Source organism: Colletotrichum orchidophilum, assembly GCF_001831195.1.
Source record: "Colletotrichum orchidophilum strain IMI 309357 chromosome Unknown Scaffold_216.1, whole genome shotgun sequence".
NCBI lineage: Eukaryota > Fungi > Ascomycota > Sordariomycetes > Glomerellales > Glomerellaceae > Colletotrichum > Colletotrichum orchidophilum.
The window spans coordinates 10811-33820 of record NW_019173172.1 but is presented as its reverse complement, the minus strand read 5'-3'; the positions used below and the strand labels follow the sequence as shown (position 1 = coordinate 33820).

The 23010-nt window shown below is 53.5% G+C and overlaps 8 protein-coding genes across 8 annotated transcripts; 5 read left to right on the top strand and 3 right to left on the bottom strand.

The window, feature by feature from the left end:
- Window positions 1-163: 163 nt before the first annotated feature.
- CORC01_13826 (protein phosphatase 2C) lies at window positions 164-1747 on the bottom strand (the record flags this gene model as incomplete). The annotated part of the gene is made up of 2 exons (XM_022625442.1): window positions 164-1187; window positions 1242-1747. 2 exons carry the CDS (start codon window positions 1745-1747, stop codon window positions 164-166), a joined length of 1530 nt encoding a protein of 509 aa, XP_022468055.1.
- A 2042-nt stretch (window positions 1748-3789) lies between these two features.
- CORC01_13825 (uncharacterized protein) lies at window positions 3790-4532 on the top strand (the record flags this gene model as incomplete). Its single annotated transcript, XM_022625441.1, has 3 exons — window positions 3790-3904; window positions 4103-4301; window positions 4397-4532. The coding sequence occupies 3 exons, from the start codon at window positions 3790-3792 to the stop codon at window positions 4530-4532; spliced, it is 450 nt and encodes a 149-aa protein (XP_022468054.1).
- A 1609-nt stretch (window positions 4533-6141) lies between these two features.
- On the top strand, window positions 6142-7463 carry CORC01_13824 (biotin synthase; the record flags this gene model as incomplete). The annotated part of the gene is made up of 2 exons (XM_022625440.1): window positions 6142-6483; window positions 6546-7463. The coding sequence occupies 2 exons, from the start codon at window positions 6142-6144 to the stop codon at window positions 7461-7463; spliced, it is 1260 nt and encodes a 419-aa protein (XP_022468053.1).
- Window positions 7464-9024: 1561 nt separating this feature from the next.
- On the top strand, window positions 9025-9437 carry CORC01_13823 (MGS207 protein; the record flags this gene model as incomplete). Its single annotated transcript, XM_022625439.1, has 2 exons — window positions 9025-9202; window positions 9283-9437. The coding sequence occupies 2 exons, from the start codon at window positions 9025-9027 to the stop codon at window positions 9435-9437; spliced, it is 333 nt and encodes a 110-aa protein (XP_022468052.1).
- Window positions 9438-10026: 589 nt separating this feature from the next.
- CORC01_13822 (uncharacterized protein) lies at window positions 10027-12418 on the top strand (the record flags this gene model as incomplete). Its single annotated transcript, XM_022625438.1, has 2 exons — window positions 10027-11515; window positions 11589-12418. The coding sequence occupies 2 exons, from the start codon at window positions 10027-10029 to the stop codon at window positions 12416-12418; spliced, it is 2319 nt and encodes a 772-aa protein (XP_022468051.1).
- Window positions 12419-12850: 432 nt separating this feature from the next.
- Window positions 12851-14596, bottom strand: CORC01_13821 (sodium/hydrogen exchanger family protein; the record flags this gene model as incomplete). Its single annotated transcript, XM_022625437.1, has 3 exons — window positions 12851-12940; window positions 13015-14180; window positions 14353-14596. Coding segments are annotated over 3 exons (1500 nt in total), but the record flags the coding sequence as incomplete, so codon positions are not given.
- Window positions 14597-16773: 2177 nt separating this feature from the next.
- Window positions 16774-18873, top strand: CORC01_13820 (uncharacterized protein; the record flags this gene model as incomplete). The annotated part of the gene is made up of 6 exons (XM_022625436.1): window positions 16774-17045; window positions 17138-17349; window positions 17431-18149; window positions 18206-18288; window positions 18359-18437; window positions 18511-18873. 6 exons carry the CDS (start codon window positions 16774-16776, stop codon window positions 18871-18873), a joined length of 1728 nt encoding a protein of 575 aa, XP_022468049.1.
- Window positions 18874-19020: 147 nt separating this feature from the next.
- Window positions 19021-22221, bottom strand: CORC01_13819 (catalase; the record flags this gene model as incomplete). The annotated part of the gene is made up of 3 exons (XM_022625435.1): window positions 19021-20098; window positions 20382-21535; window positions 21595-22221. The coding sequence occupies 3 exons, from the start codon at window positions 22219-22221 to the stop codon at window positions 19021-19023; spliced, it is 2859 nt and encodes a 952-aa protein (XP_022468048.1).
- Window positions 22222-23010: the final 789 nt, after the last annotated feature.

The following is a 23010-nucleotide window of genomic DNA, read 5'->3' as shown; positions in this document are numbered from 1 at the left end:
CTGCATCACAGACTCTTCAAGAGTCATTGGCCATGGCAAGGCATCTGAATTGTAAAAGATTGCCCCTGAATGGCATAGAACCCAACGCCGTGCCCTGAATTTGCGGGGGGAAAAAGAGAATCAATCACTCTGCACTCTGCACTCTGCAGGCAATTAGATGGAATCAGGTCGACTTGGCCGGGTCCTGGAAGAAGATGACCTGCACCGTGACGTCGTCCCTGACGTTCCTCGCCAGCGGCGGGTACGCGAGCGTGACGCCAGTGAAGAGGGACCTGCGCGTGCCGCCCAGCGCGTTCTTGATCAGATGCACGGCCGCGTTGTCGAGGTCTTCGACGATGAAATGCTCCGGTTTCGCGGACCAGTTTGGCCAGCCCGCGGACATGTCAAACTCGCTCTTGACGCCCGGCGTCGCGGCGAGCTTGTCGGCCGGGGTCTTGGTCTTTTCGCCGGCCTTCTTGGCCGAGATCCAGCGGGACACGCACTCGACGGCGTTCTCGGACGAGATGTGGTCCCACAGGCCGTCGGAGGCGAGGATGACAAAGTCGGGGCCCTTGATCTCGGTGACTGTGGTCACGACGGGCGCGGCGGTCATGTAGGGCGGTGTGAGATATTTGGGCCGCGGGCCCGTGCCGAAGAAGTCGTTTTGGGCTTGTTTGATGGCGTCCTTGGTCCACTTCCAGCGGTGGTCGCCAAAGGCGCGGGTCACGGCGATGCCAAAGAGGCGGCCGCTCTTGGTGTCGATCATGTCCGCCTCCTCGCCCGGGTGCTCCTTGGCGATGCGGTCGAACTCGTCCTTGTTGTGGCCCGTCTGGTCCTTGGAGAGGGCGCGGGTCGAGTAGGAGGTCGCGCCGGGGGCGAGGGAGCCCAGGACGGCGCGGGAGTCGCCGGTGCAGGCGACGCGGAGGGTCGAGGTGGCTGGGTCGAAGATGGAGAGGAGGGCGCAGGAGCCGGCGATGGCGGGGGCGAGGGCGGCGATGACGCCAGAGTCGGCGGGCTCGACGGCGCCGGCTTTGAGGCCGGCTATGGCCTTTTGGGCGTTGGACGCGATGAGGTCGTCTAGGTTGGTGAAGGCTTTGACTATGGCTGTTTCGATTGACGCGTCTTCCACGCCGCGGTTGAGCTGGGCGATGGAGGATGATACGGCGGGGATGAGGGCGCTTTTGAGCAGCAGCGAGGTTGCCCATCCGCTGTATTGGCTGGCATCAGTAACGTGAAAGAGATGCGAACGTAATGGAACTCACGCGTGGCCATCGTAGACACCGTTGAACAAGGTCTCTGAGCTTCCGACGCCCGGGGCGAGGGAGAATGCCATGACATCCTCGACGGGGTGGTTACTCGCGACTCTCGCGGCATGCACATGGGTATTCTTGCCCTCAGCAGTGAAGGATCCCACAAAGACATCCTCGCGAAGCTTCGCGTCCGCAGTTGCAAAACTGCCCCCATCAACCGGCGTCTTGGCCAGGGCATCGAGGTCAACGGGACCGGATCCCAGGCTGGGAATGGTGCCAGGCTTCAAGCTTGAAGCGGTGCTGGGTGTCTTGCGATCGCGCACCGCGTCCGCGATGAACCAGCCGGCGGCAACGCTGGCCGCCCAGATACCGTACGTGGGCAGGCGGGATGAGCGTGATGGGCCGGCGCTTGAGTACGGACGCGTCCAGCGCGGAGCCGAGGCGCGGGCGGTGCGCGCGGAGACGTGGAACTGGAGGGCAGTCCCCGCATTGGGGCGACATGCACGCTGCAGCATCATGGCCGGCTTCGGACGCAGGTGAGCTTGGGGGTGTGTGGGCGATTGGTTTGGCGATCACGCGTTCATCTGGCTGCGACCGTGCGGTTCCTCTTATAGCTGGATGGGGAAGAAGATGGTGAATCAGGAAGAAGGAGTAACTTCTAGTAATTTTGAAAGCCAAATTGGAGTGATAAAGAGTTTAAGAGTGAGAATAAGAATGAGAATGAGATTGAGAGATGAGAGAGACGGGTGAGTGAGACTTTGATGAGGTGAGACGGAGTAAGCTTCGGTGAATCGCCGTTACCCTGGCAGTTGGTCGCGTGCCGTGCCTGCTTGCTTCCACCCCTGGCTCTTTCCATTCTCGTCGTGCGCTCTCGTGTCATTTTTTCCCTCTTCGGCACGGACCGCACGGCACTGTCAGCAGCGTCCAACAAATTGCACCTTGGACTCAGCCTCAGCGAAATCCCAGGAACTCGGGAGGGGAAAAAACGGTGTGATGGGTCGAAGGATTCACGCGTCTTGCACAGCTTCTTCTTCCGTTTAGTTGGTCCCTCTGTGTGACTCACAAATGGGGTAAAACCGGATCATGGTTGGTTGGTGTAATGTCGGCTGTGAAACATCAGGCGAGCAATCTTCTGGGATCTTGATAATGGCGATGCGGCCAACCACCTAATTAATCTTACTCAGACTTGAGCCTCAAAAATTAGTTTCCGACGTTACTTCAGCCAACATTTCTTTCAGCTTTGGTTCGGAATTTAGCGAGTCATACCCACCAAATCTACAACCTACATTCTTATTTAGACTCGAATCACCCGGCCTCGTGTGTGGATGAGCCAACGGTTTCCAAGAGGCATCTTACCCTGCTATTCGCATTCGTCCATCTCAAGCGAGCCAGCTCATCCGACTAGATCATATCTTATTCATATCTTTCAACAACGTTGATCTTGGAAACAGTGCCCAGCATCTGCCGCATTTACTTCACTTCCAAGTCTATCCAAGATATATCATCATCTTTCCTGAGTAAGGTTACCATGCTTCTAGAATTCGAGCCTGCTTCAACTCCGGGTAAGTTGTTAGCCTAGGGCTAATCAAGTTCACCAGCTACAATAGGTAACTGGATGCTCTGCTAACTAACATTATTTTGCTCTGATAAGACTTACGACGTGAAAAATTGCCTCCATCTTTGTGGGAAATTTTGCAGTCGAGGATCTATAGCTCACTGCTCTGTCCGAGAAAGTGAGTCTGACAGATGAAAACAAGAAGGCCCAAGTGATTGAAAGGACTGCAATGTCTGGTTCATTGACGTAAAGGCCTTCTGTCATTAATCCATATTTCCACTTTAGTAAGTAGCTTCGTTTGAGTCTTGACCGCGCATACTTTCAGCGAAACCGTACATCTATAAACAGTTTAGAACTGCGTTGATGTAGGGGTTGACAGCTGCACGCGTTTGTGGTACACTAAGGTACCTAGTTCTACTAAATTCAAAGGTGAGACGGAATCCTCCAAAGGGCGCAGACTCTCACTGGCCAGTCATCGCCCGCCCCCACAATCCTCATGGCGCCATGGTGATTATTTTCAAGGTCAAGATGAGGGAGCACTATGTTGAGCAGATTATACCAAAAACGCAGAACCTTTAGAGCGCTATAATCATTGGTCTATGTAGATGAGTGTATGTGGGCTGTGTGGTTCCTTCAAATTTCTTAATTAATACACTGCTCGTTAAAGAGGCTGAGAAGCACTGCAACTGAAAATGTCTGCGTAATCCACTACTCTGCCAGTCCACACCTCCCTAGACGCCCGCCTTAGTAGTTTCGTCCCATGACAGCAGCGCCGACGTATAGCTGAAGCTTAAGCCTCTCCACCCCACAGGCTCTTGCAAAGATTGCCTGACCACAGCTATGGTAGAAGAAGTCGAGAGCTGAGGGGATCTGAATACTGACTTGACTATAATCGAGGCCACCGGCGGTAGTACCGGGCCATCTCTGGTCTTCGTGTGCACTGTCAAGGGCTATGGGTTGCACGCCGTCTGTTCCGACGTCTTTACTAAAGAGAAACTGTGCACGATGGCTGCGTTTGGTGCCTTTGTCGATATCGTCCACTGTCCTGCGGGCAAGATCACACCGGATCTATTTCCGTCCAAAGTGAGGAAGGCGAAGACGATTGTTGAAGAAGACGAAGGTATCACACAGGGAGGAATCAAGTGAGAGTCATACATAGTGTTTAGCAGCTTGATTCAGCTGAAAGGAGCTCCCGCCAGGGTGAGCCTATATATATGCCGTACGGAGCGAGGCCACGATGCCACGAAACGTGTCGTTCGGTGGCAATGGTCTCATAGCAGGATACTAGGCAGTGCCATTTGTTACGCTCCGACAAAAGGGTATATTGCTGCTGCTCAGGTCAATAATGAAAACTGCATGGAGGGCTACAAGACTCTTGGGGACGAACTCGTCCAGCAGTCTCCGCAAGGTATCGATGCCTTCTGCGGTGCCATTGGCGGAGCTGGAATAGTCATGAGAGTTGCGAAGGTGCTTAAGGGTGCGCGCGCTGGTACCAAGATTGTCACACTCGAGCCTGCATCACCGCCTGTTGTCGCTGATGGACATGGCGTGGTCCACGGGATTGAGGGTATCAGTCCTGTCCTGGGCTTGTCCCGCCTTTGCTTGACAAAAGTTTATATAACGAAGCGCGCACATATACAGAAGGCAAGACGCGCGCCGTATATCGTAGATTCGCAAATGAGGAAGGGCTTCCAACGAGAACTTCAACAGGACTTGATATTGTTAGAGCTCTGGCATTAACTAAGTAATTTACGCTTGGCAAGATGGTCATTACGGTGGCTTAAAAAACAGGTCTGATACACGAGTAGCAATATATATCACTAATCTTACAATAGAGTCGAACGATGCAACTCGTTCACGTTGTAAAGTCAAATCGAGTACAAATGGACTCCTTGGTCTGGTGGTTCAAGCTTGGAGCATTTGGCAATTGTTTGGCAGGCGTTACAAGCCAAAAATATTCTCCAAATTCCTTGATAGCACAGCTCAAGAAATATTGTTGAAATTGAAACTTCACCTGTTGTTGGGATTACAAGTCCTCAATCTTTCATGATATTCCCCACGCGAACGTCATGGGTTGACTCGCTACCTCTCAGCTTTCCAGGTGATCGACAATCAATCCATGCTCGAGAAGCGCAGAAGCGTGCTATGCTGCTCAGACGGCTATTGGAGTTGCTTCGAGCCGGGAATGCAGTCCCGGTTAAGGCATAGCAAGAATTTCCGCGTTCGAGATCCAAGGCAGGATGAAACCTTTACTTTAAATGCAACCACTGCTCACTTCCCATGACCACCTGTAGCCCCAGGACTGTCAGAAGACACACCTCAATGGTCACTCGCCGATGAGCAGATTTCTAAGATTGGCACGAAACCCCGCCTTTAGCGTGCGTTAGCTTGATCCCTGGAGGCCAATAATGCCCGCAGTATTTCAATGGGTCTTGGTTCGTCACCGGTACCTTGTTCTCACATTCCTCTTGGAGCTGATGATTGTTCAGCAGCCACCTCGCAAAAGCTGAATCGATACCAATTCATGGCCATTGGAGGATGACCTTACGCCTTAGATCCATTCACAATAGTCCGGGCTTGTTCAGGTGTCGCAAGGTCATTATCAGGAGCGCCTAGCATTTGCCAACGGGGGAGCACGGGAATATACTCGCGCGATCCGCGGAGAGTTTTGTTGGGGGGCGCTGAGAAGTAGACTGAGGGTCAACGCTTCGCGCGTAAAACCCCACTTGCTGTAGCTACACCCCGCGGGGGATAACGCACCCTATCGTGTCGTTTCTTTTCGAGATGACCTCTTCCCTGTCCACCCCCTCCCTCCTAGTGCCTCTTCTCAACCTCTCTCTCACCGAGGCTTTCCACCAATCCAAGAATCCTGGGGTCAGATCCGGTTAGCCGAGGGCCTCTGGAAGCTTTGCCAGTGCCTGCCAAACTGGGCTTTGGCCTTGTTGACTCACATATGCGCACATAGGCGTGTCTCTTCGCCGGTCATGGCTTATGGCGCCGCTGAAGTAGCTTCGAGCCGGACCGTGTTGGCCAGGGGGGGAGATGTTGATCGACCGATTCCCGAGGTGGTGAGGCACCCTGAAGCTTCAAAACCCCTCACCCCTCATTCTTTCTTGTGTTCAAGCTGTCTGATAGCTTACCTTGCCGTCCATCTGGAGTCATACCCCTTCCCGTGCCTCGTTCATCCTAGAATTGACGATTACCTGCCTCCCTTGGGGACCCTGACCTTACATTGGGGCGTTCAGAAAGTCAATTGGTGATTTCAGCCCGAACCTCGAGACCGAACTCCCCTGCCGAGCGCCAAAAAAGCCGCCTTCATCATCAAGGTGTCCGGATCAGACAGCTGGGTGAGCGAGTATGAAGGCCACCACAATGGCTGTTGCCAGGACCGCTGCCCTTCGAGGCCTTGGACGGACTACCTTCGAGCGGTCATCTTTCTCTTCGCAATTCACACAAAAGCAATTCCCCGTCGTATCACGGGCATGTATGTCCTCCGTCGCAGAAGCCGTGGGCGTGGCACCGGCACCCCCTCCACCGACGCCGGTCAACGATGCCGAACTGAAGGCCGCGCAGCGCGCCATCGAAGCCAAGAAAATCATGCAAAAGGCGGCCAGCGCAACCACTGTCAGACATGACTGGACAAGAGAGGAGATCTCTGCCATCTACTACCAGCCCCTGATGGAGCTGACTTTCCAAGCCGTGAGTTTCCCCAAACTCCCGCCATAACGTCAAATGTGACTAACCAAGCATCACTGAACCAGGGCTCCATCCACCGCCGCTTCCACAACCCCTCCGAGGTCCAGCTCTGCACGCTCATGAACATCAAGACCGGCGGATGCACCGAAGACTGTTCCTACTGCGCCCAGTCGACCCGATACCAAGACGGCACCGGCCTCAAGGCCAAAAAGGTCGAGAGCGTCGAGTCCGTCCTCGCGGCGGCGCGCACCGCAAAGGAGAACGGAAGCACGCGCTTCTGCATGGGCGCCGCGTGGCGCGACATGCGCGGCCGCAAGAACAGCCTCAAGAACATCAAGGCCATGGTCACGGGCGTGCGGGAGATGGGCATGGAGGTCTGCGTCACGCTGGGCATGATCGACTCGGAGCAGGCCAAGGAGCTCAAGGAGGCGGGGCTGACGGCCTATAACCACAACGTCGACACCAGCCGCGAGTTCTACCCGTCCGTCATCTCGACCCGCAGCTACGACGAGCGCCTCAAGACGCTGAGCCACGTCCGCGACGCCGGCATCAACGTCTGCTCTGGCGGCATTCTTGGGCTCGGCGAGTCGTCGGACGACCGCGTCGGCCTGCTGCACACCGTCTCCACGCTCCCTTCCCACCCCGAGAGCTTCCCGGTCAACGCGCTGGTGCCGATCAAGGGCACGCCGCTGGGCGATCGCACGCCTATCCAGTTTTCGAGCATGCTGCGGACCATCGCGACCGCCCGCCTCCTTATGCCGGCCACCATTATCCGTATCGCCGCCGGGAGGAAGACCATGTCGGAGGAAAAGCAGGCCATGTGCTTCATGGCTGGGGCCAACGCCATTTTCACGGGAGAGAAGATGTTGACGACGGACTGCAACAGCTGGGACGAGGATAATGCCATGTTTGGCCGCTGGGGTTTGCAGCCCATGAAGAGCTACAACAAGTCGGCGGCTCCCATGGCGGAGATTGAGATCTGAGATCGAAAGAAGAAAGTAAATATGACAACACAACACTTACAACTCAGCGGAACATGAAACGGAAATCTTCTTGCGTTCTCATAGGGAAAAAGCCCCATCAGAGTGAGGTGGGTTGGTTTGGTGCTACTTTATGACTCGCTATGCCGGAGAAGATGCGGAAAACAACCAGGCTGCCCGAGTTAGACACCACAGAGAACGCGATGCAGAAGACTAGAAATCGGAAACTGCTATTGTAAAAGATGTATCGACCGTACATCTCTGGCAGTGGTGCAATGGCTGACGGGCCACAGCATTAGCTGATCAGAAACTCTGATATCATAAACGCGCTGACGTAGGTGTCTGTGACGTCGAAGTCTGATTTGATGGAACAAATACCGGGTACTGCGATTGATGATGCCGGAGGACTGTCAGCACATCAGCTAGCTGAGAGACACGTAGTATTAATCTTGTTGGGCGCTGTAACGACCTGAGAATCGATGCACAGCCAAGCGCTACGATGAAAATTGCCTTTATCCTCGTTGACCAGTTCTTCGGAATTTCTTGAACGTCTAGCCCAGCCCAGTCGACCACGTTGGGATTCGCCATTGCTGTCTCGCTCGCTATCGACCGTGGCATCACTGCGATCCATGCTGACCTCCTGTCCGGGCTGAGCCGTCTGTTCGCCCATGGTTGCTTGGGAAGACTACCGCCCACCAGACTTACGAATGGATGCGGAAACCGAATATCCACCATACCTAGAATTGGGATACGATCAGACTTCTCCTTGCTGGCTGGGCATTGCTTGTCGCCGTGCGACCAAAGGCGTTCCCGGCTGGCCCATGGATACTCATTATTAATAGGCCGAAGCAACTCTCGGTGTCTCGGACCTTTTGTAGATTTCTGGAGATATGCCGTGTGATTGCGAAGATTTCGGTATGATGATGTCCTTTTGCCGATTCGCGAGCCCCATTGATGAGCCATCGCTCCCCATCCCTCAAGATTGTTCGCCCTTTGAATGAGGGGATAGTTCAAAGCCGCATTTCCCATTGAAGAGGTTCCAATAGGGCTGAGCATATTGAAAAAATGAGCGACTAGGTTTCCGGGCCGTCGCCGCTGTGGATATTGGTTAAATGTCATACCTACATGAAGTATAAAATGACTGCCGTAAAAATGACTAGGGAAGGCTGGATGCTCTCGACCTCAAACATTTCAGTGTCTATTGTCCGGAACTTGCTCATATAGTCGTCAATTGTCACCATGTCGTTTAAGCTTGACGAGGTTCCTCCTCACTCTCTGTTGGAGCTGAGTGACCCTTCGTCAGTGAAGCTTAAGAAGCTGCTTAATCGAAACCACAATGAACACGCACTTCTCCGTGACCCTCGACTTATCTTGCACAATCATGTGCCACATGCGAGAATTGTCATTGTTACTAATGGGTATTTTGAGTGAGATGGGGGTAAAGTCTCAATGCATCAGGCTCTTGGATCTCCCTACCTTCTCGGTGCGACAGACTCGCAACTACAGCACATTTTCGACGTCGAAGCGCCCCAAGTAGTCGGGGTCAAAGACAACCGGCTTCCCCATGAGGAGATCGCCCCATCTAAATGGAGGAAGCTCCTCGGGAAAATGGCCATATACTGCAGCCTATTCGGCCTTCTTCGACGACAAAGTTGCGAAGTGTAGGGACGACTGGATGAAGGTGGTCGACGACCATATCTTTGCCAGATCCCAACCGATCATTGATGGGTTCTCTGGAGGACGTAAGTCTCCCATTGATCGAGTTATCTCTTAAGATGCCTCGTGATATGTCAGTCTCTGACTAAGTTCTTGACCATCTCAGTCGGCTACCCTTTCATCCATCTCCCCTACGCCCTCGAAGTTGACGACAAGCAAGTCGCCACGGAAGCCTTGAGCATGGGCTGCACCGAGTACGATCCTACTCACGAGATTCCGGATCTCCCTCCACCGGACAACGAGCTGCTCACGCGTTTGTAACCAAGTTCCATGGATGGGGAGGATATGGTGCCGGTGTTGAGGTAGTGTTTCCATCTCATGGTGTTGTTCAGCTGCTCAGTCACACGGCTCAGCGCCCTTGAATCAACAGTTGTATGCGCTGCAAACTTGCTGTAAGTGGTGTGGTAGTAATGAGACTGAAAGAACAATGTGAGAGGAGCGTGTGAGAGATGGATGAGGTAAGATGGGTAGCGCTAGCTCGAATTAATGTGAGGAGGGGCGCCCGTTGGAGTCTAATTTCAGTGTCAGCAGGGCCGAAGCAGCACCTTACCTCTTACCATTGCATTGCACTGCCCTTCTAACGTAGCGCGAAACGAACACATACCAAGGTACTGTCAAAAGTGTACGTACTCAGCTTGAGGGAGCGTCTCTTCTACGGACGTCAAGCGCGCAGGTAAGTGCCGTCATCTGACGCTCGCGCTGCCCGTTGGCCAATTCGTTTCCACGCGCCTCTTCTCTTGGCTGCTCGTCTACGTCACGTCCAGTTGCAATCACTAATCCGTCCTCTCCATATATCCTGCATCTACTCAGCTTCGTCGATAACCCCTCCGAGCTCCTAGTGACACCTTAAATGAGTTCCATCAGCTCTCTCGAGCGGTGGCTCGCGCGCTTCCCGGGTCGCTTTCGTCGGTATCTACCACCCCTAAATTTCATCACCATTCATTATGCCTACTTCATCCTGGTATGTCTCATCACGTCCGTCATCTTTTGGGGCTCGTCCGATCCTGCCTTCTCCGTCAGCTACACTGATAGCCTCTTTCTCGTCGTGTCTGCCATGACCGAGGCAGGTCTCAACACCGTCAACCTCAGCCAGCTGACGACGTGGCAACAAACACTCCTGTTTATCCTGTTGCTGCTGGGAAGCACCATCTGGGTCTCCATCTGGACCGTCTTGGCCCGCAAACACGTCTTTGAGAAACGCTTCGACGAGATTGTCCGAGCAGAGCGTACGCGTAAACTTAGTCGACAGGGTAGTGCCATATCGCTGGCTTTGCCTCGCTTCTCTCTTGACTTGCCTCGACTGCAGCTGGCGCTCTCCTTTGGCAAAGCCCAGGCAGCCCATACTCCTCCTCCTCCTCCAGACCAGATCTTCAAAGCAACAAGGGCTCGTGACTCGGAGAAAGGCGTCTCTCAGCCGGATGAGGAGCAATCGGATGCTGCCGAAGCTGCAAACAAATGTCGGCGAACTGCATCCCGGGATGCACCCGAAGACGCCCAAGAGGTCGATGATTCGCAGACGCCAGGACACATTACATTTGACGACGCACCACACCCCAATGCTGTCGACAGCCAAGCCACGTCGACGGGCGTCTCCCTCCCCGGCAACTCGAATGGAACAGCGCGTCCATTGAAAAGGCCCGGCGATGCACCAGTGGATTCAACCGATGCCGACGCAGACGCTCGAAACTTCTTGAAACACCGTTCAGCTAGTCGCTACGGCCAGTTCCACGACCTGAGCAGTGACGAGCGCGATCACCTCGGCGGCTGCGAGTACCGCGCCCTCAAGGTCCTGGCCATGTTGGTACCAGCCTATTTCTTCTTGTGGCAGGTTCTGGCATGCCTTGCCCTCGGAGCCTGGATGAACAACTACATGCCCGATACTGCGAGGGCCAATGGTATCAATCCGTGGTGGCTTGGTATCTTCAACGGTGTCTCTGCATTCAACAACTCGGGAATGTCGCTGCTGGACGCCAATATGATTCCCTTTCAAGAAGCGCCATACGTTCTCATAACCATGGGCCTCTTGATATTAGCTGGAAATACGGCATATCCCCTTTTCCTACGTCTCATCATCTGGTCCTCGCTCCGACTACTGAAGTTAACAACTACAGAAGAGGCCCTTTTCGACTTGAAAGCGACCTTAGAGTTCATCCTAAAATACCCGCGCCGTGTCTACACCAACCTCTTTCCTTCCCGGCCGTCTTGGTGGCTATTCTTCATGCTAGTTTGGCTTAACTCTGTGGACTGGGTTGCCTTTGAGCTTCTCAACATTGGAAATACGGTCACTGAAAAGATACCCACGGGTTCCCGTGTGCTCGATGGCCTATTCCAGGCACTTGGTAAGTTCTGCACCTGTCGATGTTTGCAGGAGTTTGGGTGTTCAGCAGAAATGCTGACTGACACACTTACAAGCTGTGCGGTCTGGAGGCTTCTATGTCGTTCCCATATCGGGTCTTTTCATCGGCCTCCAGCTTCTCTACGTCGTCATGATGTATATCTCGGTATATCCCGTTGTTATCACAATGCGCCACTCCAACATTTATGAGGAACGATCGCTCGGCATTTACAGCGACGACATTTCCACCGCGTCCGATGCAGACCCCGAGGTGGCCACACCTCTGCTTCCTATGGGTAGTCGTCCTCCCACCCTGGCTCGCACCACTAGCATTGGCGCAGCTTCTGCACGGCCTTCCGTCCTAGCACGTCGCCTTAGCCGTTCCGGTCCAGTCACCGACGCCCGCCGAGCACTCAAGAGCACCTTCATGAGCTTTCACGGCGTTGGCGTTACGCCGCCGACAGGTTCGGGACTCGGCCAGAACGGCGCCGACCAGGGAACCAGGCAGGAAAGCCGCATCAGCTTCATCAGCCACCAAGTCCGCGGGCAGCTGGCCCATGACCTCTGGTGGCTAGTCCTGGCTGTGCTGGTGATTACCATCATCGAGACATCAAAATTCATCCAGGACCCTGTGACCTTTTCGGTCTTCAACATCATATTTGAGGTCGTCTCAGCATACGGCACGGTCGGGATATCGGTAGGTTTACCAACTGATGCCTATAGCTTTTGTGGCGCCTGGCATGTTGGTAGCAAGCTTGTGCTGTGCCTGGTTATGCTACGCGGTAGACATCGAGGGTTACCTGTCGCGCTGGACCATGCGGTGCGGCTTCCAGGACGACAGCTGCACAAATATGAGGAGGAGGATCATCAGATACGGAGGAGCAGGACGATCGAGCTGGAAAGATAGAATTAGATGGTTGGCACTTGAAGTCACGAATCTCTTTAATATTAAAAGAATTCTTCAATTGTCTTGATGCTGAGATTGATGCTGTCCACGCGTGAAAGTGGTCTGAATGAAATCTACAGTAGTGATGCGACGGCGGTACCAGAGAGAGATGCAGGAGCGGCACGAAATGCAAAGCAAGAGACTTAGATAATCAGGAACGTGAACGCTTGCTTGAAGTAATGCAACCAAAGGGGAACATGCGATGCGGAGATATATGCAGAGACCAAATGTGCGGACCACCCGGAACGCACTGGACGAGATAGGATGTAACAGAAATAAGAGAAAGGGACGAAAATATTAAAGAGACCGTAGACAGCCTCTTAGGGAGGGAGGAGCAAGACAGGTTGCGGTGCAAACTGGCCGTTGTCGCTCTTGCTTGCATGTCTTGGACAATTACGCGGGCAGAGAAACGCTGCGAGGGAAGAGTCGTTGGTATGTCGATTTCCCGAGCTTGGCGATCGGCACGCTCGTACCATGAACTACCTGGATAGTGTTAGTGTATTAGGCTTCATGAGGAGTCTAGCGGCCGAACTGGCTCGGAGAAGATTCTCACTTACAATGCTGCAGATAATCAGGAACCAGATGGTGACCAGCATCGTTTCGCCCAACTGCTTCGCGTCTGCGCGCTGGCCGTCGTCATCTGTCAGCGTCTCCAGGAACTCGAGACCGACATAGAGGTAGAAAATGGCAGAGACACCGATGGGACCAAAGTAGCCGACGAAGAGGGCCTGCCGCGGGCCTTGGATCTGGCGGATGTAGCGATGCAGACCCAAAATGACGGGAAGACGTCTCAGCAGCAGGACGAGAACGCCGAGCGCGACCAGCCGGTACGGGCTGACCAGCTCCGAGTTCCAGAAGCTCTCCCACGGACAAACGGCGCCCAGCCACATGAAGATGGCCATGTTGAGCATCATGTCGACGGCGGGCTGCACGGGGTCTTCGACCGTCTCGAGGCGGAACCAGTCGTTCCAGGTAAAGACGTTGCCGGCGATGAAGCACGCCAGCACGTCATCGCTGCCGACCATACCGCACGTACCCAGGATGAAAATGGCCATGCCGATGGGGAAGAGGAGGAAGCATTCCCGCTCGACGTATTTGCGCCGCTCGGCCCAGTGGAGCAGCCTCTGCGCGAGCAGGCCGACGACCCAGCCGTAAAAGACGCTCATGAGAACGACGTAGACGCACGTCTGCCCGAAGAAGAGGCTCAGCGCGGCACCGAAGCCGCCCTCGCTCGAGGCCGGATTGCCGTCGCTTTCAGTGTATTTAATGAGGTAGAGCGCGAGGAAGAGAAAGGGGTATCCGAGGCCGTCATTTGCGCCCGACTCGGCGACGATGATCTGCTGCAAGTCCTCGGGGACGTTCTCCTCGGCGAAGCGGCCTTTGACAATGGTGGTGGAGAGGACCGGGTCCGTCGGGGTGATGCAGGCGGCAATGGCGAGGGCGTGGACGAGGGGCAGGTCCGGGACGAGGAGCCAGACGACGGCGCTGGTGCAGGTCCACATGCCGATCATGCCGGGGCCGAGGAGCAGGCAGAGGGACTTCCACTCGGTGCGGAGGTAGCGGCTGGGCAGCTGGACGCCGGCGAGGACGAGCTGAACGCCGAGCACGAGACGGCTGAAGTCGAGGGTAACGGAGGCCACGGCATCTTCGGAGACGGCGTGTTCTCCGGGCTTGAGGAGCTTGGCGACGTGGGTGAAGGTGACACCTCCCAGGAGAGAGACGACTTTTTGGCAGCAGGTTCAGTCAGCAAGATGCGATGTGCGGTGAGTCTTTTGACGATGATACCAGAATTCCAGAACTGTAGAGCGTAGCCGATGGGGAGAAAGGAGCCAGGGTAAAAAAAAAAAAGAAAAAAAGGAAAATCGCAGCAAAGCAGCAAGCTGTCTTCCACTTACGGGCTTCGGAGAGATACAGGTTCTCTTTGATGAGATACGAAAATGTGCCAAACAAGACGAGCCAACCGCCGAGCACACTAATCACGACGTTGAAATTGGTGATTGAAAGATCCATGACTTCGCTCAACGCGCTGCAACCAAGCCGCCCTGACCGGTCGTCTTGCCCCTGGGTCTCGAGGCCTTGGGATGATGAAGGGGTTGAGCGTGCCACGGCCGCGGGGACATGGAATGGAAATGCCTCAATCTATGGGACCAGACCAGATGCCGCTGTTTTGGAAAGTCGAGCACGAGCACTTGTACGAATGTTGCCGACAGCCAATACTATGTAGTAACGTTTACAGGACGAAGAGAGGGAAGGAAGAGAGTTAGTCAACCGGGAGGTATGAAGAATCGAATCTGGGAATATCAACAGAGGATCAGCTGGAATAGACATCCACGGCTATCGGATCGGAATCAACACTCACTACATCGGACGCCGTTGTTCTCTCTCTCACGCGCGCCCGCAGGACAAGATGAGGGCGCCCACTAACGGAAGCCCACCCATCCATTTCTTTACTAGTTCTGATCTCCTGTTCTTTCTCTCACCCATGGGATGAGGCATTTCGAGGCTTAGCCTCTGGCCCATGTTCGTAGCGCCCGCTGAAGCCAAGTCACCCTGACCCCCCTTCTTGCAGACATGTGGCCCCCCTGCTGTTGACCTCCCCTAAGCTACCGGTAGTACATGGGGTCCTCATGCAGGGTTCTCTCAAACTTTCAAAGCTTCCGCGCAGAGCACCTGACCGTCTTTTCTGACAATCCCATCTCGACTCTCCTTAAGACGGCCGCGGCTGTCTGAGACTGCGGGGTCTAGTTATGCGCCCAATGTGCCGCCAGCATCTTGGTATCCTAAGTCGACCGATGCCTTTAATATTTGGTATTCTTTCCCCCGAGCGCCTGAAAGCAGTGCCGTTATAACCACTGGAGAACCCAGCTAACGCCCCCTCCGCTCTCCGCATGCACCCCGCTGTAGGATTCGATCCGAACCCCAGACGGGAAATCTTTTGGAGGTCTGGCGTTGTGCACTAATATTACTTACATCCAGTGAGGATGACTGTGATACAATATCGTGACTAGACACTCTGAGAGAAGACGCTCTCTTCTAGAAATGCATTGACTTCCAGGTAAGAAATGATTCTTTGCAGGAAGGGACAACCACAACTATTTGGGAAACTTGTTTGCATTGAACACTGTCTAGTGCTCCTGAGTGAGCCAAGACGACCTGGGAAGCCTACAGCACGTTTTTGATGAGGCAATTGGCACGTTATAACTCGAGGAGCAACAACAGATATGATGATGATGATGCCTGGCGGGATTTCAACTCTTCGCCCAATTGAAGGTCAGCGATCCTCTACAGTCAACAAAAGCCTTATAAAATTTGAGATTGCAGCACACTTTATTTATTCGGCTCTCGTCGCTCTTTACTAATCTTCGGAAATTTCTTATTAAGTTCGTCTCCTTGCTGTTGAAACCCGTGGTTGGGGTCGCGAAAAAGACCCAGAGACACTGTAATAAATTCCTTTCATTTAGGATGTCTTCCTACAAGGAGAAAGGGTTACACCAAAAGTCGCCGTCTTAGATAAAGCTCCATTGTCACTGCGGCCCAGGCCAATTCTCAGGGGAGTAGTTCTGCAGCCAGTATTGAAGGTTGCAACGAGTAGACGACGGCCTCGCGATCATCCTTGGCTTCTGCATCTAACAAGACTTGGGAACAATTTATTCGCCAGAGTGAATGAGCCTCATCTACACGTCTTCTCCGATGCCGAACCTACATGACAGCAACTCAGCTATGCATGTTCATTCCCAGTCGGCTTCGACAACACCGGGATACTGATAACCACAGGTAATTGCCGTCTTTGTCGAACAGTCTTCGACATCTTGGCTGATGCATGTGCCGCTGAAACCCGGGTCTGACAGTCAAAGTGCGACTGACAAGAATTTGAACGACGTCGACTTAGTTTCCCAGCTTCATTACCAGCAACTTTGCAGACCGACTATCGGAGGATGTTTGACGAGTACGCCGAAGATAAGACGCACCGGTGGCGAAACGCCTCTCACATGCCACTCCCTCATATAATATTCCAATGAGACGAGGTCTGACGCCCACTGGCAGCGGATCGCAATTAGTGACAGAGCGCACTGGCAGGATTGCGGGGACTTGTAACGACCCGAAGATAAATATTGCGATTGATTTGGTACTGATTAGATTTCAGAGTAAATGTCAGTTTCTGTATAAGATTTGGGCGGATGTCCCGGTGACCATCCTTGATCCTCTTCGCGCCAACCCTTCGTCTCTACTTCTTGGTTGCTAGTCGCTAAGCGCTATCGCGATTCTCACCCCGAATTCTTCTACTCGTTAACAAAGCACCGTCGAAAACACCAACCATGGGTTCGAGAGAAGAATATTCCGTACCTCAAGAGGCTGAGGTGGTCTTTCAACACGGCATCCTGAACAACCCTTTGATGAAGGACCTACCGAGTGACCTCAAATCTCTCAGCCAACATGTCAAGTTCGAAGGCTCAAGTAAGCCTAGCGTTCCAATCAACTGGAGATTTGCCGAGAGCATCTCGGCGTTGAAAGCACTGGAAGCAACTATGCTCAATCGGTTGATTATGAAAAAGTACAGCATGACGCCAATAGATGTTACGATCAACACGTAAGAAATCTTCTCCGAATGGGCTACATCTGTCATAAAGTGGCAAAAGCTTTACTGTAGAAGCAAAAGAACAAGGCTTACAAATATGCCAGCGACCATGCCAGCTTGTTCTACTTTTCGCCCCTGATTGCTCAGCTCGTTGGGAAGGATGGCAAGTTCACGCCCATGGCGCTCATGAACTTCGTGCCCGAGGCCATGAGGATGTTTCCGGAGACGGACAAGCACAGAACCTCTGCTAGCTTACACCGAGCCTTGGTGACAAACATCCACAAGACAAAGGATGGAAGATACTACCAACTTCACGGTGAGGCAGTGTCCAACAGCACCTCACTTAGAAATGATGTGTATTCAATATGGCTCTGCTAATACCTCGTTGACTGAGTAGGCGGCATCAACCCCGATCCCATTCTCAAAGCCCTGGGCCTGCCGGAGGACGGCCCAGCGGATGACACATATGAATCAGTATTCGAGAGAACCCAGAAAATAGTCTCCAAGATGGACGCCAAAGATCTGGACGCTCTACTGAACGATAAGGCGCGACAGTCTGGTACAGTCGCGTGGTCGTCTGATGAGTACTTTGCCAGCGAGCACGGCAAGGCAAATAGTAACGTCGGGCTCTACGAGATTGCAAGAGATGACGGCTCCAAGCAACCCGCGTCCTGGTGGTCCGAGAAATCGAGCCTCCCCTCGTCGCCCAAGAGGCCCCTCGCTGGCCTAAAAATCGTCGACCTGACACGAATCATCGCCGCCCCGCTCATCTCGCGCGATCTGGCAGAGATGGGCGCGAGTGTTATGCGCGTGACCTCGGACAATATTACAGACATGTCGTCTCTGCACCAGGATCTCAACTGGGGCAAGTGGAACTGCCATATGGATCTCACCAAGGACGAAGACAAGGAGAAGTTGAGAGGGCTGATCAGGGAAGCGGATGTCGTTGTTGATGGATATCGGCCTGGTGCCATGGAGAAGCACGGGTTCGGCCGCAAGGAGATTCTGGAGCTGGTGAAGGATCGTCAACAGGGAATCATCCATGTCCGTGAGAACTGTTACGGGTGGCATGGGCCGTGGCAGGGTCGTGGTGGATGGCAGCAAATCAGTGATGCTGTGAGTCTGATCACATGGAGACATTTGACTGATAATCTGGCTAACAAAAAATTAAGTGCTGTGGTGTCTCGTTGGAGTATGGAAAGGCGATGGGACTTGACGAGGCCGTTACTCCGGTGTTTCCCAACTCAGACTATTGGTACGTTGCACGGAGGACACAATTGCTCATGTGAGGTCATCTTTTTTGCACATACTAACCTAGGAAATAGTGCTGGCGTCTGCGGTAGCACAGCTGTTCTCGATGCCTTGATGAAGCGTGCCGAAGAAGGCGGAAGCTACGGCGTCGATGTACGTGTCCATCCATCTGCATGCCCTCTGTCAACTCTCGCAGCCTTTTCAGCTAACCCATGTTCACAACAAGGTTGCTCTCAATTACTATTCCCAGTGGCTTGTCCGCTCATGCGGCACGTACCCAGAGCCTGTCTGGCAGGAAGTTTGGCAACGCCACGGTTCGCCCGTTTTCCGCCATTTCCATACCATGGCCCATAATGTTCCGGTCATGTCCAAACTGCTGCAAGAGTATGACGCGCAGATTCTATTCCAGCCTCAGTTCTTTGAAATGAGAACGTCAAAGGCAGTTGACGGAACCTTTTGGGTCGTCAAGCCGGTCCTGCAGTTTGATAACAACGCGGTTGAGATGAGGTACAATGTGGGCACGAGAGGTAACGGTGTTGATGAGCCTGCTTGGCCTGAGGATCTATCTACTGAGGTGATTGGGAAGTGAGGGAGGATGGATCTTTGAATCAAAGTTTACGAATTAAAGATCTATAAAACCTAGAAAACAGAAATGCTTCTCGCTATCATTACGAGCAACTAGCAGTCATGAGGAAAACACTTTCAAATATGTACACAAACCCGCATCGTCGACACCTCACTCTTGTGCCTCTTGTAAACGAGCATGGCTCACCGCTTCCGCAAGCTCTGCTGGCGTCACCCCAGCCGGATCTCGCAGCTGTGTAAACGACTCCCCGTCTTTTGGCCCAAGAACTCCAGCGTCCTTTACGAAGCCACGGGCCGAGTCAAAGAAGAAAATAGTTGCATGCAAAGAGTCTGGCGCAACCTCTGAGACGTGAAACTCTGCCGCCGGGACCGAGTATGTTGCTCCCCTGGTGTGCATCTCTGAATGCGTCTTTACAGCCCGGAAGAGCTTGCCTGTGTTTTGCACCACAGAGGAGGTCTGATGCGTCTTGTACGCAGTGCCGGCTCCCTTGCCATCGTTCCACGCAAGAGCATATTCCGCATGCGTCGCTTCGGCGGGATGCTCGACAGGCTCGACTTGATAGGAGTGATCCACGCCCTGCCCGGCCAAGATCCAGCTCTGCGCGAATGGTTGATGGGAGTGCAGGTGAAAATCGGGGTTCCCACGCTTGCCGTCCGGCATCCAGACGTGCAGGCGGAAGAGCTCGTCGATGCTGCCGTCTTTGACCAAGCTGCACAGTGGCACCGACAGGAAGCCCTGGGCGCTGCGAGCCGCGGCGAACTGCGTCTGCGGAGAGCTCAGTGTCGTCAGAGCGCCGCGGAAGATGTTCCAGCAATGGTTGATTTCGTCTGCCTTTGCTGTTTGATTTTGGCGGGCTGTCTCGCGGAGGAATGAGACTGCTACAGCAACAAATGTGATGTGAAGGGTGGCTTCGGTCATGCCAGGGACGCGTTGCTTGAGGAGGTCTTGCCAGCCTTCAAAGGATAGACTGGTGGGCTGATTCTCGGTTTTGTCGTTGTCTCTGACGAAGCAACCTGAAGTCAATGATTGTTTGATTGTGTCGATTATATCAGAGGCAGCCTTGGTAGCCTGTGCGACTCCTGTCAAGGATCGTAAAACTGCTTCATAGGGAATTTCCATGGTTTCCCGTTGATGCATGGAATTAAATGGCTCTGCTGTACAATCCTCAAATCTTGTCGCAACTCGAACGCTAAAGTATGTCTGAATAGGTAGTGCGCGATCAAACTGACTTTGCTCATCACGTAGTATTGTTCGGGAATAATGAGCTCATATAAAAGTTTGTTTCGAATGATGGATGTACGGCTATCCGCAAGGCACATCGCATGCTGAGTACTGATTTCTTTGACGAATCACAAGCGGCAAAGTGGTAACACACGCCTAGCACAGCCCCGATGCATCCTGGCATCCAGGCAACACTGGGTAAGAAAGTGGAAAATCTGGCACATTTTGTCAAAAAGGGAAAATTGTCAACTGATTGTATGGATATCTCTATTACTACAATTTCACAACACTAGTGTCTTGCTCCCTCACCGTTGACAACCTTGTCAATGTTGCGATGAGTGCCCCTGCCGGGAGCACCATTATTCTCCGTCAGACTCGTGACGTCAACGCCATTGGCGTACTTGTTCTTTGCCTCCCTTGCGAATCCATTGTGTGTACCATTAAAGGTCAGGTTGGCAATGCCCTCGTATCCCTTGATACCAGTGCTCTTTTCCAACCTCTCTGCAATTTCGGGATCAACCTCCCTGAAGATGGCAATCTGCTTCTTCAAGGGCTCCTGGTTCTTGCACAGCTCCATCTTGCCCGTGACATTGTTGATGAAACGCTCGCGCGCAGCCTCGTCCCAGACCTTTTGCCACAAGGCTCGCGGCGCAACAAAGTCCTCTGGTCTGATCTCGGACAGGAAGGTGATGGCCTGGCCAGTGAAGTGACCATGCGTCTTGTCCAGGTCGACTGCGCGGGGCTTGAACTGGACGGGGTCAATGGAGCTGAGGTAGTTGGGGCGGGCACCCTGGTTGAAGAAGGCCATGCTGCCGTCGCGCTGGAAGTTGGCGATCTTGTGGGCTGTCTTTGGCGCGTTGACGGGCAGCTGCTGGTAGTTGACGCCGATGCGGTGGCGGTGGGTATCTGGGTAGGAAAACAGGCGAGACTGTAGGACGGGATCTGCGGACGGCTCGATACCGGGGGGGAGGTGCGAAGGGTTGAAGGCAACCTGCTCAACCTCGGCAAAGTAGTTTTGAGGGTTCTCGTTCAAAGTGAACTCGCCGACCCTGCGGAGGGGGTATTTGCCCTGGGGCCAGACGTGCGTGAGATCAAAGACGTTGATCTTGTCATTCTCCCATGCATCCTCTGCCTCCTTGGGTGTCATGGTCTGGATCTCCACTGACCACTTGGGGTAATCGCCGTTCTGGATGGCTTCGAACAGGTCCTTTCCGGAGTAGTCGGCTGATTTGGTGAGAGAATCCTCCTGTGTGATGAACTTGGTGCCCTGCTGAGACTTCATGTGAATCTGAGCGTAAACCCATGATCCGTCCTTGTTGACAAGCTTCATTGTGTGACCGGCATAGCCGTGCATGAAGCGGTAGCCGTCGGGAATACCGCGGTCACCCATCAAAATCATGACTTGGTGAATTGACTCGGGGTTCTCACTCAAGTAGTTCCAAAACTGTTGATTCTCGTTAGCAGAGAATAACATCTATGAACGGTGCAAGGGCGAAAACTTACCATGAAGGAGTCATCCATGTGGTTGAGGTGCGTCTGTGGGTCACGCTTCTGCGTATGAATGAACATGGGAAACTTGGCAGGATCTCGCAAGAAGAACACCGGTGTGTTGTTCGCCACCATGTCCCAGTTTCCTTCCTCGGTTCTGAACTTGACGGAGAAGCCTCTGGGGTCGCGAGCAAGGTCTGGTGAGCCAGACTCACCGCCGACCGTCGAGAAGCGCACGGTGATGGGGCACTTCTTTCCCTTGGTCCCAAAGATGTCGGCCTGGGTGAGTTCGGGAATCGGATCCGTACACTCGAAGAACCCGTGGGCACCGCTGCCCTTGGCGTGCACGACGCGCTCTGGAATGCGCTCGCGGTCAAAGTGGGAGAGGAGGTCAATCAGGTGGAAGTCTTGCAACAACAACGGGCCATTCTCTCCGCATCGCTGCGCCTCGTAGGGGTGAGGCATTGGTGTGCCGTTGCTGGTGCTGTAGATGGCTTCCTTGGATGTCGTTTGTCTGTCCTCCTCGTAGGTGCTGAACTGGCCTGCCACATGGGCTGCGAATGATGTGTCGGTGGAACCCATATTGAATGTCTTCTGGGCAGTTTCAATGGGATGTTTGATGATTCTTTGGACAGTCTCCATGGGATTCACAGGTGTTGAAGGGTCTTATATGAGTGTAAACCATGCGCACTCTGCCGCCACCCGCTGGTGCTTGGACATTTTATATGGAGGGCTCGAACGGGCAAAAAAAACATCAAAACCCAATGGCATGACGCAGTTCTACAGTATACCGTCACTCGTGCACGTTGAACGAATTACAAACCACAGATTACTACTTCGAAGCAGTCTGGAGGCGGGTACTGATGTCAGTCTGTCGTAGCTGCTTGTGAGACTAGGCCATACCCGCATTAGCACCCGCTCTCCAGGGGGCGGCTCGGAGGAGTCGATGACGCTTGGAACGCAGGAATCTGGGCCTCGACTTTTCGATTCTGGAAAGCGGCCCTAGCTCGGGGATAATTGTACGCTGAGGATGACCGCGGGATGGATATCACAATCGCTGCTCCGGAAACCCTGCGCTCGAAACAATTGGCTGAATTCTTCAAAAGGACTAGCAGATATGAAGAAACCAAGGTCTGAAGATACATATACTGTGTAGGTATGACGGAGACCAGAAATGCGGGGCGTAAGGGGCCGTTCTAAGACGATTACCTAGAGTTCAGCCTCAAACTCTGGCCACTTAGGGTGGAAAGCGTACCTTAGTTGGATTGCTTATTGAGAATAGCCTCACGCTTTGAGAACCACGATAAGACCGTACCTTGAGGGATTTTGAACCAATCTGCGGCTTCTTTGTACGTAGGCCGACGGTATATCCCTGGGATCTCGGTCTCTCCGTCCCGTAATCGAATAGGGTGAATCGACTCTTCCTCGGAC